Source organism: Temnothorax americanus, unplaced genomic scaffold (assembly GCF_048541705.1).
Source record: "Temnothorax americanus isolate GAGA-0224 unplaced genomic scaffold, ASM4854170v1 Scaffold12, whole genome shotgun sequence".
NCBI classification, from domain to species: Eukaryota; Metazoa; Arthropoda; class Insecta; order Hymenoptera; family Formicidae; genus Temnothorax; species Temnothorax americanus.
This window is the reverse complement of record NW_027509253.1, coordinates 2,309,938-2,325,207: the sequence shown is the minus strand read 5'-3', so window position 1 is coordinate 2,325,207 and position 15,270 is coordinate 2,309,938. Positions and strand designations below refer to the sequence as shown.

The window sequence follows — 15,270 nt, the reverse complement described above, 5'->3', positions numbered from 1 at the left end:
CGTGGGCAATCGCAATATATATGTCAAACAGGACGCTCCCCAATCCTCCGTCTTCCCGGTGTTTCCTCTTCTGACATCCGACATCCTCCGATCCTCCCCTGTTCCGCGTACATACGCAGCACGCCTGTATGTTATGCCATCAATTTTTGACGTTCGGGAAACGAGTGAAACGACGACGGGAAACGGAAAGCGGCTCGCGGTGGCGACGGGATATCGGGGTCGTCGCGACAATTAGTTTCAACGCTGACGATGCTCCGTGGGAAACGCTCGTTCGCGTCTCGAGATGTCTATTAGTGGGTCCGGGACTGTCCCCGTCCGCGATCTCGCCGACGTTCGTGAGTCTGAACGGCGGATCTGACGAGATCCCGAGATTGTGTCGCGATGCGCGTGTGAAATACGTATAAATATTGTCCACGCACGTAGAGGTATACATATTCCTTGTTACGGAGCACACTTAATCTCTTAGATTTCACCGGACCTTGTCTCACGGAGGACCAGTCGCGAGAGACCGACGAGATGACCACCGACAAGGTTACTCTGGGCGACGCTCTGTCGAACGTCGACGTGCTGGACGAGTTCACGCTGCCGGATGAGCAGCCCTGCATAGAGGCCCAACCGTGCTCCGTGGTGTATCAGGCAAACTTTGACACCAATTTCGAGGACAGAAATGGCTTTGTGACGGGTATCGCTAAGTATATAGAAGAAGCGACCGTACACGCGAGTCTGGTAAGCCTAGCCATTGATCGCAGACCCCCCGATGTGTGCGCGCAATTCAATGGAAATCGTTTAAAAAATGTAGAACGAGTTGCTGGAAGAAGGACTGGAGCATGCGGTGATGCTGTATACCTGGAGATGCTGCTCGCGCGCGATTCCACAGCCGAAATCCAACGAGCAGCCAAACCGAGTGGAGATTTACGAGAAGACGGTGGAGGTGCTGGCACCCGAAGTGAACAAATTGCTGAATTTCATGTATTTTCAAGTGAGTTTAAATTGCTTTGCGTTGCGGTAACTTTGGCTAAACTATGATTAACTTCATTTATCGGTGAAACACAGGTACAATTTTTTTATTGTTTGAAATTGACGTAAGAAAGAATTTAGGGACAACAAATTATACATTTAAAAATGTTGTCTCGAGCAATTTGACCGGTCGAATCAAATACAAGTTAAGTCAATCGGAGTTTGGCTTTCTCTACGTGTCGCACATATATGTGTATTCATGTTTCAGAGAAAAGCGATTGAACGCTTTTCAGCAGAAGTTAAGCGATTGTGTCATCATGAGAAAAGAAAGGATTTTGTATCCGAGGCATACTTGTTGACCCTGGGAAAATTCATTAACATGTTTGCGGTATTGGACGAATTGAAAAACATGAAATCCAGCGTAAAGAATGACTATTCCACATATAGAAGGTGAGAATGTAGAGAATAAGATTTTCATTGAATTTTTTTCAGCCGTTCCTCTTATTCTTAAGTGCGTTTTGCTTAATCTTTTAGAGCTGCCCAGTTCCTGAAGGTGATGTCGGACTCTCAGACACTGCAAGAATCCCAGAATTTGTCAATGTTCTTGGCGACGCAAAATAAAATTCGCGACACGGTTAAAGAAAATCTCGAGAAGATCACGGGATATGAGGAATTACTAGCGGACGTGGTCAATATCTGTGTCCACATGTTTGAAACTAAGATGTATCTCACGCCTAATGAGAAGCACATGTTGGTGAAAGTGATGGGCTTCGGTTTATTCCTGATGGACAGCGAATTGTGTAACATTAATAAGCTCGACGCAAAGAAAAAATTGAAGTTGGATAGAATCGATAGAATCTTTAAGAACCTGGAGGTAGTGCCATTGTTCGGAGACATGCAAATTGCACCGTTCAATTATATCAAACGCTCGAAGCACTTTGACGCGTCAAAGTGGCCGCTGTCTGCGTCGTCAAATAGCATGAGTCCGCAAGCCGATCTTATGGTGCACCTTCCTCAGATCAGAGAAGATCACGTGAAGTATATCAGTGAATTGGCAAGGTACCATTGATATCTTATTCGTTATCTCTTTCGTTCTTAACTTGGTGCCTGCTTGACAATGCAACGTTTGATAATTGTACAGATATAGCAACGAAGTGACTACGACGTACAAGGAATGCCGAAGCGACACGGAAAATCGAGACACCGCGGAACTGGCGTTACGCGGGTTACAGTTACTCTCGCAATGGACCAGTGTTGTGACGGAGCTGTACAGTTGGAAGCTACTGCATCCCACTGACCATCACATGAACAAAGAATGTCCGCAAGAGGCTGAAGAATACGAAAGGGTATGATTATTGCTCTATTAATATCCCTCAGCATTTTACATTATTATTACGTTTATTAATTTAGAAAAATATTTATTTTTATTGACACTACTTTTCATACATAGGCTACGCGCTATAACTACACTGACGAGGAGAAGTTTGCTCTTATAGAAGTTATAGCGATGATTAAAGGATTGCAGGTATTGATGGCGCGTATGGAGACAGTTTTTATTGACGCGATACGTAGGAATATATATGCTGAGCTGCAAGACTTTGTGCAGCTTGCATTGCGTGAACCATTAAGGAAAGCGATCAAAAATAAAAAGGATTTGATTCGAAGGTTAGAACATAAACTATATTAACTATAAATTGTTAAAATGGTCTTCTACATTATTTCTTTTTGTTTGTTTGTTTGTTTTGTTTTAGTATAATTGTTTCCGTTAGAGAAACTTGTGCGGATTGGCATTTCGGAGTGGAACCACTCGGAGATCCCGCCTTGAAAGGCAAAAAAGATCCAGATAATGGATTCGGCATTAAAGTCCCGCGAAGAAACGTTGGTCAGTCTTCCATTAATACGCCGCATGCCATATTTATTTGTTACTTTTGCGTTGCTATCGACTTTGAAAACTGATTACGATGAAACTAAATAGGTCCGTCTTCCACGCAATTGTATATGGTGCGAACCATGTTAGAATCATTAATAGCCGACAAAAGCGGTGGGAAACGTACTCTAAGGAAAGACATCGACGGCCAATATCTCGTTCAAATTGATCAGTTCCATAAAACTAGTTTCTACTGGGGTTATCTTCTGAATTTCAGTGGTAAGTAAATGGCTATTATTTCCACAATTATTTTTCTGCTTTCTCTTAACAATTTTCTCTTTCTCTTTCCTTTTGTAGAATCTCTACAGAATTGTTGCGACTTGTCGCAGCTATGGTACAGAGAATTTTATCTGGAAATGACAATGGGTAGGAAAATACAGGTAAAGAACGTTATTTTTTTAACTTGACTCTCAGCGTAATTTTAAGATCTCCGCATCGTACAATTTGCCGATTGGAAAAAGAAATCAATAGCTGCGTACGGACGATCATATTCATCTGATTTGAATGTGCAGAGACCGTATTTAGCATTCACCGATTAACGAGCATAAATTTTGCGACTTGTTTTAACACCTTTTCCATTTGCTTGCATACCGAAGCTACTATTATGAAAATAACCTGTAAAATAGTCTGTAATTTATTCCATGACTAGAAATGCCAAGTACGTCACCAGCATAACGAGGAGTGCAGCGACTTAATCACCATGGAGAAACGCATTCAGGTATTTCTCGTTCGCTGCGCGTACAATAACCGATGCCACGTTCGAAACAATGCCGGAAATTACAGTTTAAAACTCAGTTTTCTCAGGCATTATTTCACCTATCGTTGCAAAAGATGCCACATAGAAATACGATTCGTCATATTTTATATCCAAACGTTTAATCGGTGAACTGTTTCAGTTTCCCATTGAAATGTCTATGCCGTGGATATTGACCGATCACATATTGAGAAGCAAGGAACCATCGATGATGGAGTAAGTTCCTATATGAGTTATCAATAATACAATAGCGCCTCTTAAATTATGAATTAGAATGCAACGCATACATTTGTGTGGCACGTAGTAGTTATTCCGACGATATATCATTGCTATTATTAATTTTGCAGGTACGTTTTGTATCCTCTGGATTTATATAATGATAGCGCCTTGTACGCACTGACGATATTCCGTAAACAATTTCTATACGACGAAGTGGAAGCCGAAGTAAATCTATGCTTCGATCAATTCGTTTACAAACTTAGCGAACAGATTTTCGCGCATTACAAGCAGCTGGCGGCTAGTATCTTGTTGGACAAACGATTCAGAGTAGAATGTGTAGCTCTCGGGGCGTATTTACTTCCATATCCCCGTGCTAACAGATACGAAACGTTGCTGAAACAGAGGCACGTTCAGCTATTGGGAAGAAGTATTGACTTGAACAAACTTATAACGCAACGCATCAACGCGGATATGCAAAAATCATTGGATTTGGCCATTAGCAAATTCGAATCCGGCGATATAACTGGAGTCGTGGTAAGCCTCGCATGCATGCGACCAGTCTATAATCGTTGCGCTGCAAGTGTTTCCTGCAATTAATCGATACTTGATATCCTGCAGGAGCTAGACGGTTTGTTGCAAGTCAATCGCCTTACTCACAAGCTTTTAAGTAAGTGGCTCGCGTTAGACGAGTACGATGCCATGTTCAGAGAGGCGAATCACAATGTTCTAGCCCCATACGGAAGAATCACCCTTCATGTATTCTGGGAATTGAATTACGACTTTTTACCGAATTATTGTTACAACGCCGCCACAAACAGGTATACTTGTGTTACGTTTATACGCTTATTGTTAGCGTATCCGTTCTATCGATTTGATGTTGTTAACATGTATTATTTTACAGATTTGTCAAGTGTCGCGGCCTACAATTCGTACAACCCGTTCATAGAGATAAACCGCCGCAAATGTCGCATCATTATCTCTGGGGTAGTAAGCAGTTGAATCTGGCTTACAGCACTCAATATGGACAGTATACGGGATTCGTCGGTCCGCATCATTTTCGTACTATATGTAAGCTTCTTGGGTATCAGGGGATAGCTGTGGTTATGGAAGAACTTTTGAAGATTGTTAAGACCTTGATCCAAGGAAGCCTGCATCAATTTACAAAGACTTTGATGGAAGCTATGCCTAAAGTCTGCAAGCTTCCACGATACGATTACGGATCCCCTGGAGTTTTGGGCTATTATCATGCCCAGTTGAACGACATTGTGCAATACCCGGACGCTAAGACTGAATTGTTTCATAATTTCCGCGAGTTTGGCAATACGATTCTATTTTGTCTTTTAATGGAACAAGCTCTGTCACAAGAGGAAGTGTGCGATTTGCTACATGCAGCGCCGTTTCAGAATATTTTGCCCAGACCCTACTGCAAAGGTGAGAAGCAGTTACTTGGCATATACAAACTAATTCGAGTAGAAGTAAAGAACAGTTGTGTGTGGAAAGTTAGACGCTTATTATTTACGCATGCAATTTTCAGAGGGAGAGAAACCTGAGACCAAACAGAAACGATTAGAGGCGAAGTATGCGGCTTTACAAATTGTTCCCAACGTAGATAAATTAGGTACCGCTAAGGTAAGCAACGTGCAACGTATCTCCCAAGCATACACTGTATTCATCTTTTTTAATCTAATCTATTTGTCTTTTCAGCAAGCCATGATCGCCAGGGAAGGAGATTTGTTGACGCGCGAGCGACTGTGCTGCGGCTTATCGATATTCGAAGTTGTGCTTAGCAGATTACGAAGTTTCTTAGACGACCCTATCTGGGTCGGGCCACCGCCGGTAAATGGTGTAATGAATGTGGACGAATGCACGGAATTCCATAGACTTTGGAGCGCGCTTCAATTTGTATACTGTATTCCCGTTGGTGAAACTGAATTTACTGTTGAGTTAGTATAATAATTAATGTAACGTAATATATATATACGCTTCTTTGTGTATCAACATTGACAATGATTGCGGTTGCTTCTCTCTTGTAGAGAGTTGTTCGGCGAAGGTTTGCACTGGGCTGGATGCGCCATGGTCGTCCTTTTGGGCCAACAACGTAGGTTTGAGGCACTTGATTTCTGCTACCACATTCTTCGAGTGCAACGTGTGGATGGCAAAGACGAGAACGTTAAAGGAATAGTAAGTATACAATCCATATGCATGACTGATGATCTGCTCACTTTACATTCTAGCTAACAATATGTTACTTGTCTTTAAAGCATTTGAAGAGGATGGTGGATCGGATAAGGCGATTTCAAGTATTAAACTCGCAGATATTTGCCGTGTTGAATAAATATTTGAAAAGCGGAGACAGCGATGCGGCAAGCGTGGAACACGTGCGCTGTTTTCAGCCTCCGTTACACCCTTCGCTGGCACACGCGCAACATTATCACGCACCTGAATATTTACGCCAGATAAATCATCAATAAGCGGTAACGATAAAACAATTGTATTTCGTGTACTAATTGCGTTATAATGGAATTTGAATAGGACTCGAAAGAGAACGAAATCATTCCTTAATTGTTCACGGAGGAATATTCCTAGCTAAAATTTTCATATTTTATATTACCTATATCAGAATATCATTTATATTCCATCTATTTAATTCAATTGCTATAAATGTTTACCAGAGCACATTTTTTATGACCGAGATAAGATTTCTAGAATTACAAAAAAGACGAATTTGAGAGTTTCATCTACTCCTAAAGCACGCCATGATTTTAATTAATCTATTTAATGATACATGATAGGTATATCTAGATGGACTATATAATATTGCTTTAACAATTTATAAAAGAACTGATAACGTATGATAATATCCTCGATATAAATATAGCTATCCACCAATGTAGTAGAATATGTATGGACTTATATATTTTCTAAGATATTTTCCAAGTTTAATCAAAACAAAGTATTATACATGAATATTATATTCACATATAAGTTTGTGTAGTGCGCATGTATCGATAACTATGTATAAAATGCACATGATTCGTAATATTACTCGTTCATCCGTTTATTCCGATATGCTAAACGATGTCAAATGAGTTCAAAACTAAATGCCATTATTTTAGAACGATATGTAAGAACTATTATATCTATAGTGTATATCTTTCGATTAAACAGTACAAATTGACAAAGTTATGTAACTTTATTATCTTTGAAATTACAATTCTGAAAAGAAATCGGATCGATTATTAACTTGACTGCTAGGAAGATTGTGCTCGAGCCATTTTCGCTTTCCACCTTTTTTCGGTTCGGCGACGTTCAAGGTCTCGAAATACCGCACATTCCAGAATTTGATATCATTATCGTGCGAAGAGGATGCTATTAAAGTCCCGTCGTTGCTGATATCGAGTGTCTCGACGGAAAAGTTGTGTTGCCCAACTATGCCGAGTTGGCGATGAGGAAACAGACTAGTTGCCCTGTTCATTGTACAGACGTGATATTACATGAATATCGTACAAATGATACAATCTTTGTATATCATAAAATGTCGCATAATTCTCTCTTTATCGCTTACCTAACTATTCCATCCTCCTCACCAGTTATCACTACATTTTCCGTAACGGGAATCATACAATTTATCGCCTTCTTTGTGGCACTTGGAAATTCGTCCGAATGTAGTCCAAATTCTCCCCAATTGTACACGTACATTTTCCCTTTATTACTAGCCGCTAATACTTTGCTTTCATATTTAAATAAGCCAAGGCAGGTCAGCTCGTCATCGTGTTCCTCGGACTATGCAATGCGTGTGTAACATCGACTTGGTATACTACATATGTTTATTATAGATCATGAGTGTTTTACAATACCTGTACATGCAGCTTTCTTTCCGGTATATTTATAGTTGTCAGACCAGCGCCACTGGCGCAAACTAAGTACTTGGCATCTTTATTAGTTATCATTGCACTGATGTAGTCTTCTACCTCCTTTATAGAAAATACCGGCTCGCTTTCCTTTCGCCTGAGGTCCCAGACTTAAAACATTTTTCTTTATGTATAAAATTGATTTAGTTCGGTATAAAAGAGATATTAATTAGCATTACGTTTTACTACACCATCATCGTCGCCTGTTACAAACACATGCTCGTTGATTATCGTCATTGTGTATACAGGTTGCCTGAGATACAATTAAATCATAAAAAACGTATTAGTATCGTCAATGCATTAATGATATCACACATGAATATAATACATACTCGTGGGCTCCTTCGTACAACCTAATTAATTTTTCTGTTTCCACATCGGTAATCGCTATACACAGATCTTTCCCAGTCGAAAATAATGACCGTCCATCCGCACTGAACTCAATGTCACGGCAAGCTTTAAGATGCAATTCCATGGTAGATGCAAGATTTGTCTCCTCATTGTTGTATTTATACCTAATGTAAAAAAATGCATATGTTTCATTGGAACTAAGGGTGACTTGAACTAAACTCCGATTAAACCACATTTGTACCATTTTGTTAACATGAATAATTATTGTTTTATTGTTTAATTTTTAATATATGGAAAAAGAAAGATTAAAGATTAAATAAAAAAATATCACATTATATAGAATTTAAAACAATTCTATTGATTGTATATTATCATCTGTTAAGTAAATGATTAAAATCGCTCTAAAATATGCATTATCACAAACTTACATGAAAACATCCCCTGTGATACTGGCTACAGCTATAGTATCCACTTTAGGATGAAAACATATGTCTGTTATCATATCTTCTAACGTAATAGAAGGTGGATGATTCCTGTGCAACTTCTTCGCATCCAATATAGCTTTGACAACTTCATCCGTATCAGAATTAACGTCTTCCTCATCGTTGTTTTCGTTTCGCTGAGACGATGGCTCGCCTGGAAAAATTTGGAAAACAGTTTCCTTAAGATAGATATAAACTTTCATTAGATCACTTCAATTTTATTTTACAAAAATTTACACACGAATTGAAAAGAATAAGAAGAATACCTGCCGAAGAGGACGCCGAGGCTTTCGACTTCTTGACAGGAACTCCATCGTCGCTATCCGACGCTGACTCGTTTGTTGAACTCTCATCGTCGTCGCTTGTATCCTGGTCCATACTCACGTCACTGTCGTCACTGTCATCATCGTCAGATAACAAATTATCTGCGAATCAATTATATTCGCTTGAATGTTATGAAAGACAAACGTTACAAATCTTGTGACATGTGTAACGCGTCACAAACCCATCGATTTGCCCATTTTCCAGTGCATCCTTGGAAAAAAAAGGGATACTTCGCGCTTCGTTGAAACTTTCTTTAGATAATCGAGATATGAGTACAACCAATAACTCAATTATCGCAACGCTGAACAACAGCCTGTGCCACGCGCCACGCGGGTACCGGCGCGATTGAGGTTATGTTCTATCTACAAGTGGAAAGGAAAACATGTCGGTACACCGCGTACGCCGCTTATCGCTCGCTCCTTTCCCGACTTTGTTGATCGTCGACGTGGAGGAACAATTCCGAGAATAATGCGATCGACCTGACGAAGCGCGAGACGGACACGACGGCTGTACTCTAACCTCGAAAGCGCGAGGTAAACACGCTCGACGAGGATATCGTTTATTATTTTGTGTGCGGCCTCGCGGGCGAGAGGCGTACGATGTATCCCGCGAACCACAAGACTGTATTCGTGCTGGATCACACCCCGTATTTCAGCATCTCCACCGAGTGCCCGCTCGAGTTCGACTTCCTGAAGAGTAGGGGACAGAATCTGATACCGCTGGCACCGGTCTGCAAGTCCCTGTGGACCACCAGCGTCGAGGCCTCGCTGGAGTACTGTCGTATTGTATGGGACCTTTTTCCCACAGGAAAATTGGTACGCAGACCGACCGTGCTACGGTGTTGTTAATAATAATCGTCAGCGTTGTCTCTATTGTCATTATTACTATTTTTTCTTCTTCAGATTAGATTTGTTGTGAGCGATCGTGCAGCTTATATGCTGAACTCATGGAGCCCATTGCAGCAGAATTTGAATCATGTAAGTGTCCCCTCTAAACTTCTATATTTCTTTATTTGTTGACTAATGAATATCTAATTAATAAAATGCAAATGTCTACGGTTACTGATATACAAAGTGCATCTCTGGGCTAAAAGGATGCGTTTAATGAGAGAAATAATGGAAGTGGTTTTACTCGTAGATAATGAACGGCACTGCCATTTTAGGAGTGCCGACGAAGACTCCGGAACCTGGGGAGGACAATTCAGTGATACACGGTCTGCGCGTAGCGATCGAGAATCTGAATGAGTGCTCCGAGATCCAGCACGAGAAAAGAACTTCTTTGAACGAGAATACCAGCAAGCTGATAAACCGGGGCAGGGTAATATGCATCACAAGTGCGCGTGACAATAGCAACATGAAGAGCTTGGAGAACATATTTTTAAGTCAACTAGTGCAGGAAAACAAGAAAGCGCTAGCCTCCGATAAGTCAGTATTTTTCTCTGTAGATATCTTATTAAATTGTCACGCATTATAATCATTTTTGCTCTAATTTGCAGTTTAATTCCCGTTGATTATTGCCATTTGGTCATACTGAATATATATCCCAACAATATTGAATCTCAAGTCACCAGTCAAGGTCCTCGAGAGGTAAACCTTTGACTATTAATAATTATTTTAAATTCTTTCTATTTTATTGCTAAATATAATTAGGCGTATTTCTCAGTCTTTTGTAAGATATATTTTATATTCCAATTTTAAATAATTTGTAATATTTGTTATAGTAATCTAAGCTGTTCAATTTGCTATACATATTAAATTAATTTTCTTACACAGGTATCACCATTTCTGACAGTAGAAGTCCACTCGATCAAAGCTTCAGCGCTCCATTCCAAATTATCCCATTTGATCTTGTCTCATTATGATTTGGCCAGTACTACGGTAACGGGTATACCTATGAAAGAGGAGCAGAACGCGAGCTCGTCTGCCAATTACGATGTGGAGATATTTCATTCTTCTGCCGCGCACACTGCGATCTTGAAAGGTTTCGGTTAACAATATTTCTTTTCCAACAGTCTTTAAATTCAGATACTTCAGATACCATAAAGTTTCGTTGGCTGGTTGCAGGTAATCCGCAAGACTCGGCATTGATAAAAACATTTAGGCGATTCGAAGAAGGATCGGAATACGAGACGGTCACGTTGAAGTGGTGCACGCCGCGCGGCTGTAGCGCGTCAGAGATGCAGAACTGCACGGCGATGCATCGAATCACCCCAGTGGACGTCAATAGCAGACCGTCTTCTTGTCTGATCAACTTTCTATTGAATGGTAGATCAGTAATGCTGGAAATGGCCAGGAAAGCTGGTGGGAAGACCATTTCCCATCTATTAGCAGCGCACGGTGGCGAGATTTTTATTCATACGCTATCTACTGCCCGCAGTGTGCTCGAGGATCCACCTTCCATTAGTGAAGGATGCGGTGGACGTGTTACGGATTATAGAATAACGGTAGGATGCTTGTAATTAATATTTAGTAATTGCATATTTAATTAATTAGTCCACATTAATATTAATTCTGTCATTTTCTGCTATTTTATTATCTTAATCTTCTGTAAAAAATTATATATCAATGTTAATTTCATTTTTGGTAGACGCTCATATTTTTTGTTATAAATGAAATTTGATTTGTGTGCGATACATTATCTTGATTCGTTAATCTTTTTGTCGCAGGATTTCGGCATTCTCATGCGAAATAACATACTGGTACCGCTAAAACGTACTTCCAATTCAGGTACTGATTCAGGTCTAGTAGAAAAGATGAGATCAAGACTGGAACGTCACACTAAATATTGGCCCATGACTATCTCCAGCACTCTCATGTTTAATTTAAAACAGGTTTGTATATTGAAGAAATGTTGTATCATGTTTTTAAAAAAGAGTTTTTTTTTACTGCATATATAATTGGTCATTAGAATTGTATAGCTTATAAATATAATTAAAAACTATAATTTATTTTTTAATTAAATTTTGGAATGTTCTGACTAAATTCTAATTTCTCTTAATAATATAGAGATTTATAATTATTTTATAATCTATAAAAATTTAGAACATCACAATGTAGAATTCCAAAGACCTCGTTATTATTAGGTATTAAATTTTTGAATTCTAGAGAAAAATATTGACACAAAACATTCTTAAATTCATCATATAGGTGATAGATCCACTTCCAGAATTAATGGTAAAGGAGGAGCTCACCACAGAAGAGGTGCTCCAGTGCAAGCAAATAATTTTTAATGTGCTCGGGCTAGAGGCTAAACACGAGACTTTGCCTCTGCCAAGCATTGGCGGAGGACGCGGCGGGAAAGGCGGAGTACGCAGAGAAGAACATTACCGTTTGCTGTGGGATGAGATAGAAACGTTTCTTAAGAATCACGCGAACAATTCGGCCGCACATACTGAAGTCCTTAATTGTTTACTGGAGATCAGGAATAAAGACGAAAAGGACAAGGTGGAACTCGATCAGGCTCTGCGGGAGTTGGATAGGTAATTAAAAAATTAAATCACAGTTTATAAGTAAATTACAGTTTATTTATTTTAAACTAAATTAAAATTTTTGAATTGCTACAATGGCTTTTATGTTCTTTCGTATTTTTAATTTCTCGCTATGTCTTCATTCTTATCTGGAGTCCATCGCAATATTAATATTAATTTTACCCGCACTTTATGATACATTTTAAAAGGTAGAAATAAAAAAGAATAGTCAGATATTCATGTACATACAGAACGTATTATAATGAACGTTATTTTAACGAATTATATTATGAAAATCATAATATTAACTTACATTTTATTATTGCAGTTTTATTTATTTAAGCAAAACTTTATATAAGTTCTTGTTAGAAATTAATTTGTAAGTGAGTAAGATTCAAACCGATGAGAATTTGTTTGTATTTAATAATTCTATTTAAGGATTATAATAGACTGAAAAATTGAGAACATTAGAGATCTGATCTAAAATATAACTAAAGTTATAAGTGTCTATAGAGTTTCGAAACACAAATATATCGAGATATTCTCAAGAAATTTAAAAATTTGAAGATTTGGGAGTCTAAAAAGTTGACGATCTAAATCTTGATCTTTTATAGCTTTGGTAAGGAAGACGGAACCGCCAGGGTCAGCGTGATCCGAGCAACGACGGACTCGCCGATGTCACCACCGGCAAGTGTGTCGATACCTCTGCCCAAACAGCTACACAAAAGCAACATTGCCGCGTCGAAGAGCCTCCTGGACATCTGGTCGCAGCGCAGCGCCACAAAGGACAGAAAACCAGATTTCCATGGTAGAATCAATAGCGACGGTCTTAAAGCGAAGCTGTATCCCAATTTGAAGGACGTTGGAAGAGAACCCAGAGAGACCATCCTAGAAGGCTAATGGATAAAAGAGACGGGGTGGACCGCGTAGGGGGACGCCATATGTGACATTGTAAATATTCATCACATTAAATATATTAATAAATTTATTCAACGACATTATATTCGTGACTATATAGGATGTGTTTGACAAGTCAAAGCTACGCGAAAAATTATGACGATAATTAAACATTCCTTACATTAAAAGCAAGTGCATATTTCTGTGTTAATTTATTATGTCGACACACACACACACACACACACACACAATCCTGAAATAATATATAATTTATAAAATTGTAATTTTAAATTATTTAGAAGATAAGGAAGAGAATTATTTTATAGTTTTCAAACGTCTTATATATGACATATAATTATAATAGGATTTAAATAATTTATAATTCTACAGAATCATGTGTTTGACATTTACAGAATTGACATTTATAAATATCAATGAATCTTTCGCAAAAATTTATGGATTTGATGATTTATCACTGAAATAAAGTGAAAGATTTACTAAAATTCACAGATTTATAGGACCATCACAAATTAAAAATTTAGAAACAAAAATTTTATTTTGGCACAAAAACCGATTTATTAAAAATTGGAGATGTAACGAGAATTGAGAAGAAAATAGGATCTGTGTTGGAGATTGGAAAAGAAAGACAAAAGGCATATGCTCGTGTCTGCAATACAAACTTACATCAATAAGCTGAGGAGACTGAAATGTGAGAATTTAGTTTCGGCCGTTTCGGATCAAGGACGAAAATAGGATTTAAGGATACGATCATTGGCATGAGCATCATCGGTCAACTTAATGTTGTGCGAAGACCACCTGCGTGGGACGAAAGTGTATCAGTGGTACAACATCATTTCCAGCTCCCTCCTCTTCCTCCGCCGCCGACCGCTCTGCACCCCTCCTGCTGTTTTATTAGTCGACACGTCTGCCGAGTGTCTGAGCCGTCTAAGCGATACATCGACCTCTGTCGAATCTATAGTTCAGTTCGGCATGCGCTCGGCCATGCTAATCGATAAACGTGGAAGGATGCCGGGCCGAGAGGAGCAAGGAGAGGAGCCGCTCGGTCGTGTGTATTGCGTGTACCTCGGTGTGACGCGCCACACGATCTCTCTCTCTCTCTCTCTCAATTTGAGAGAGCTAGACAAAGACAGAGGAAGACGTATGTACAAACGGAAGGAAGCCCGCGTAGTGTATACCCGGGGTTTTGGAAGTTCTCAAATAGTATAATCGTAATTTAGAGGCAAAAAATTTCTGTAGTATTTAAGATACCAAAATTCTAATATTAGCAGTATTAAGATATCAAGATCCCTTAAAGGGTTGAAAATTAAAAGACTTGGATGATAAGTCTATTTATATTAGACATCTAAGAATATCAAGAATTACAAATTTTTTTAATCTTAGGTGCCGCGAATATAAGAATCCAAAGGCCCACCCGCACGTCCAAGTCCCAACGATTCCTCGAGAACGTCCCGGACTCCTTACTAGATCCATCTCTAGATTTATCCATCGTTCGCTTCGTCCAAAAAGAGAAGGTAAGAAGGTGCAGTTAGAGGTAAATTATGTGACGATCAAATCGATCCTTCGAGCGAGGCCATTACTTATGCCGCACCTTGTATAATGCAAGCCGCTAAAAGAGAGATAGACGGGACCGCGGCGAGGGGGCGAGAGGGAGGTTACGAGAGAAGGACGAGGAGGAGGAGGAGGAAGAGGACGAGAAAGAGGAGGGTTGCGGAAAGGGACCAGTGAGTACAAGTGCATGACGTAACGGTTCATTCATCCCGAGACAGGCGATAGAGGATATCCCGGTCAATGGTATACTTATGCATGTAAACGCGCGCATACATACGTACGTGTATACGTAAGTATGGGTTTGCAGCGTGCACATGTCTGTCACGCTGCTCATTTTTTTTTCGGACGTACGCGCCACGTGCATGCGTGCGTGCGGAGATGAAGCAACACGTGGTAGAATGTGCAGACGTAGA

The 15,270-nt window shown here is 39.5% G+C and overlaps 3 protein-coding genes across 4 annotated transcripts; 2 read left to right on the top strand and 1 right to left on the bottom strand.

Moving 5' to 3' along the window:
• Positions 1 to 63: 63 nt before the first annotated feature.
• Positions 64 to 7,039, top strand: Sra-1 (Cytoplasmic FMR1-interacting protein Sra-1). Its single transcript, XM_077398570.1, has 19 exons — positions 64 to 335; positions 467 to 726; positions 800 to 979; positions 1,226 to 1,407; positions 1,492 to 2,016; positions 2,099 to 2,303; positions 2,408 to 2,622; positions 2,709 to 2,839; positions 2,933 to 3,103; positions 3,182 to 3,264; positions 3,534 to 3,602; positions 3,781 to 3,854; positions 3,986 to 4,391; positions 4,476 to 4,675; positions 4,759 to 5,288; positions 5,392 to 5,486; positions 5,562 to 5,800; positions 5,891 to 6,038; positions 6,119 to 7,039. Exons 1-19 carry the CDS (start codon positions 284 to 286, stop codon positions 6,326 to 6,328), a joined length of 3,975 nt encoding a protein of 1,324 aa, XP_077254696.1. The 5' UTR covers positions 64 to 283; the 3' UTR covers positions 6,329 to 7,039.
• On the bottom strand, positions 7,032 to 9,581 carry LOC143893325 (WD repeat-containing protein 55 homolog). 2 transcript variants are annotated; one of them, XM_077398577.1, is made up of 8 exons: positions 9,445 to 9,581; positions 8,868 to 9,026; positions 8,548 to 8,755; positions 8,101 to 8,283; positions 7,948 to 8,021; positions 7,715 to 7,878; positions 7,423 to 7,640; positions 7,032 to 7,324 (listed from the first exon to the last, which is right to left on the bottom strand). In XM_077398577.1, the coding sequence occupies exons 2-8, from the start codon at positions 8,977 to 8,979 to the stop codon at positions 7,066 to 7,068; spliced, it is 1,218 nt and encodes a 405-aa protein (XP_077254703.1). In that variant the 5' UTR covers positions 8,980 to 9,026; positions 9,445 to 9,581; the 3' UTR covers positions 7,032 to 7,065. The 2 variants fall into 2 exon arrangements, with proteins under 2 accessions (XP_077254703.1, XP_077254702.1); XM_077398576.1 differs by lacking the exon at positions 9,445 to 9,581 and adding an exon at positions 9,107 to 9,248.
• Positions 9,525 to 13,693, top strand: Asun (integrator complex subunit 13 asun). Its single transcript, XM_077398575.1, has 9 exons — positions 9,525 to 9,740; positions 9,828 to 9,902; positions 10,063 to 10,349; positions 10,421 to 10,511; positions 10,698 to 10,905; positions 10,989 to 11,368; positions 11,591 to 11,755; positions 12,072 to 12,403; positions 13,006 to 13,693. The coding sequence occupies exons 1-9, from the start codon at positions 9,525 to 9,527 to the stop codon at positions 13,289 to 13,291; spliced, it is 2,040 nt and encodes a 679-aa protein (XP_077254701.1). The 3' UTR covers positions 13,292 to 13,693.
• The last annotated feature ends 1,577 nt before the right edge of the window (positions 13,694 to 15,270 follow it).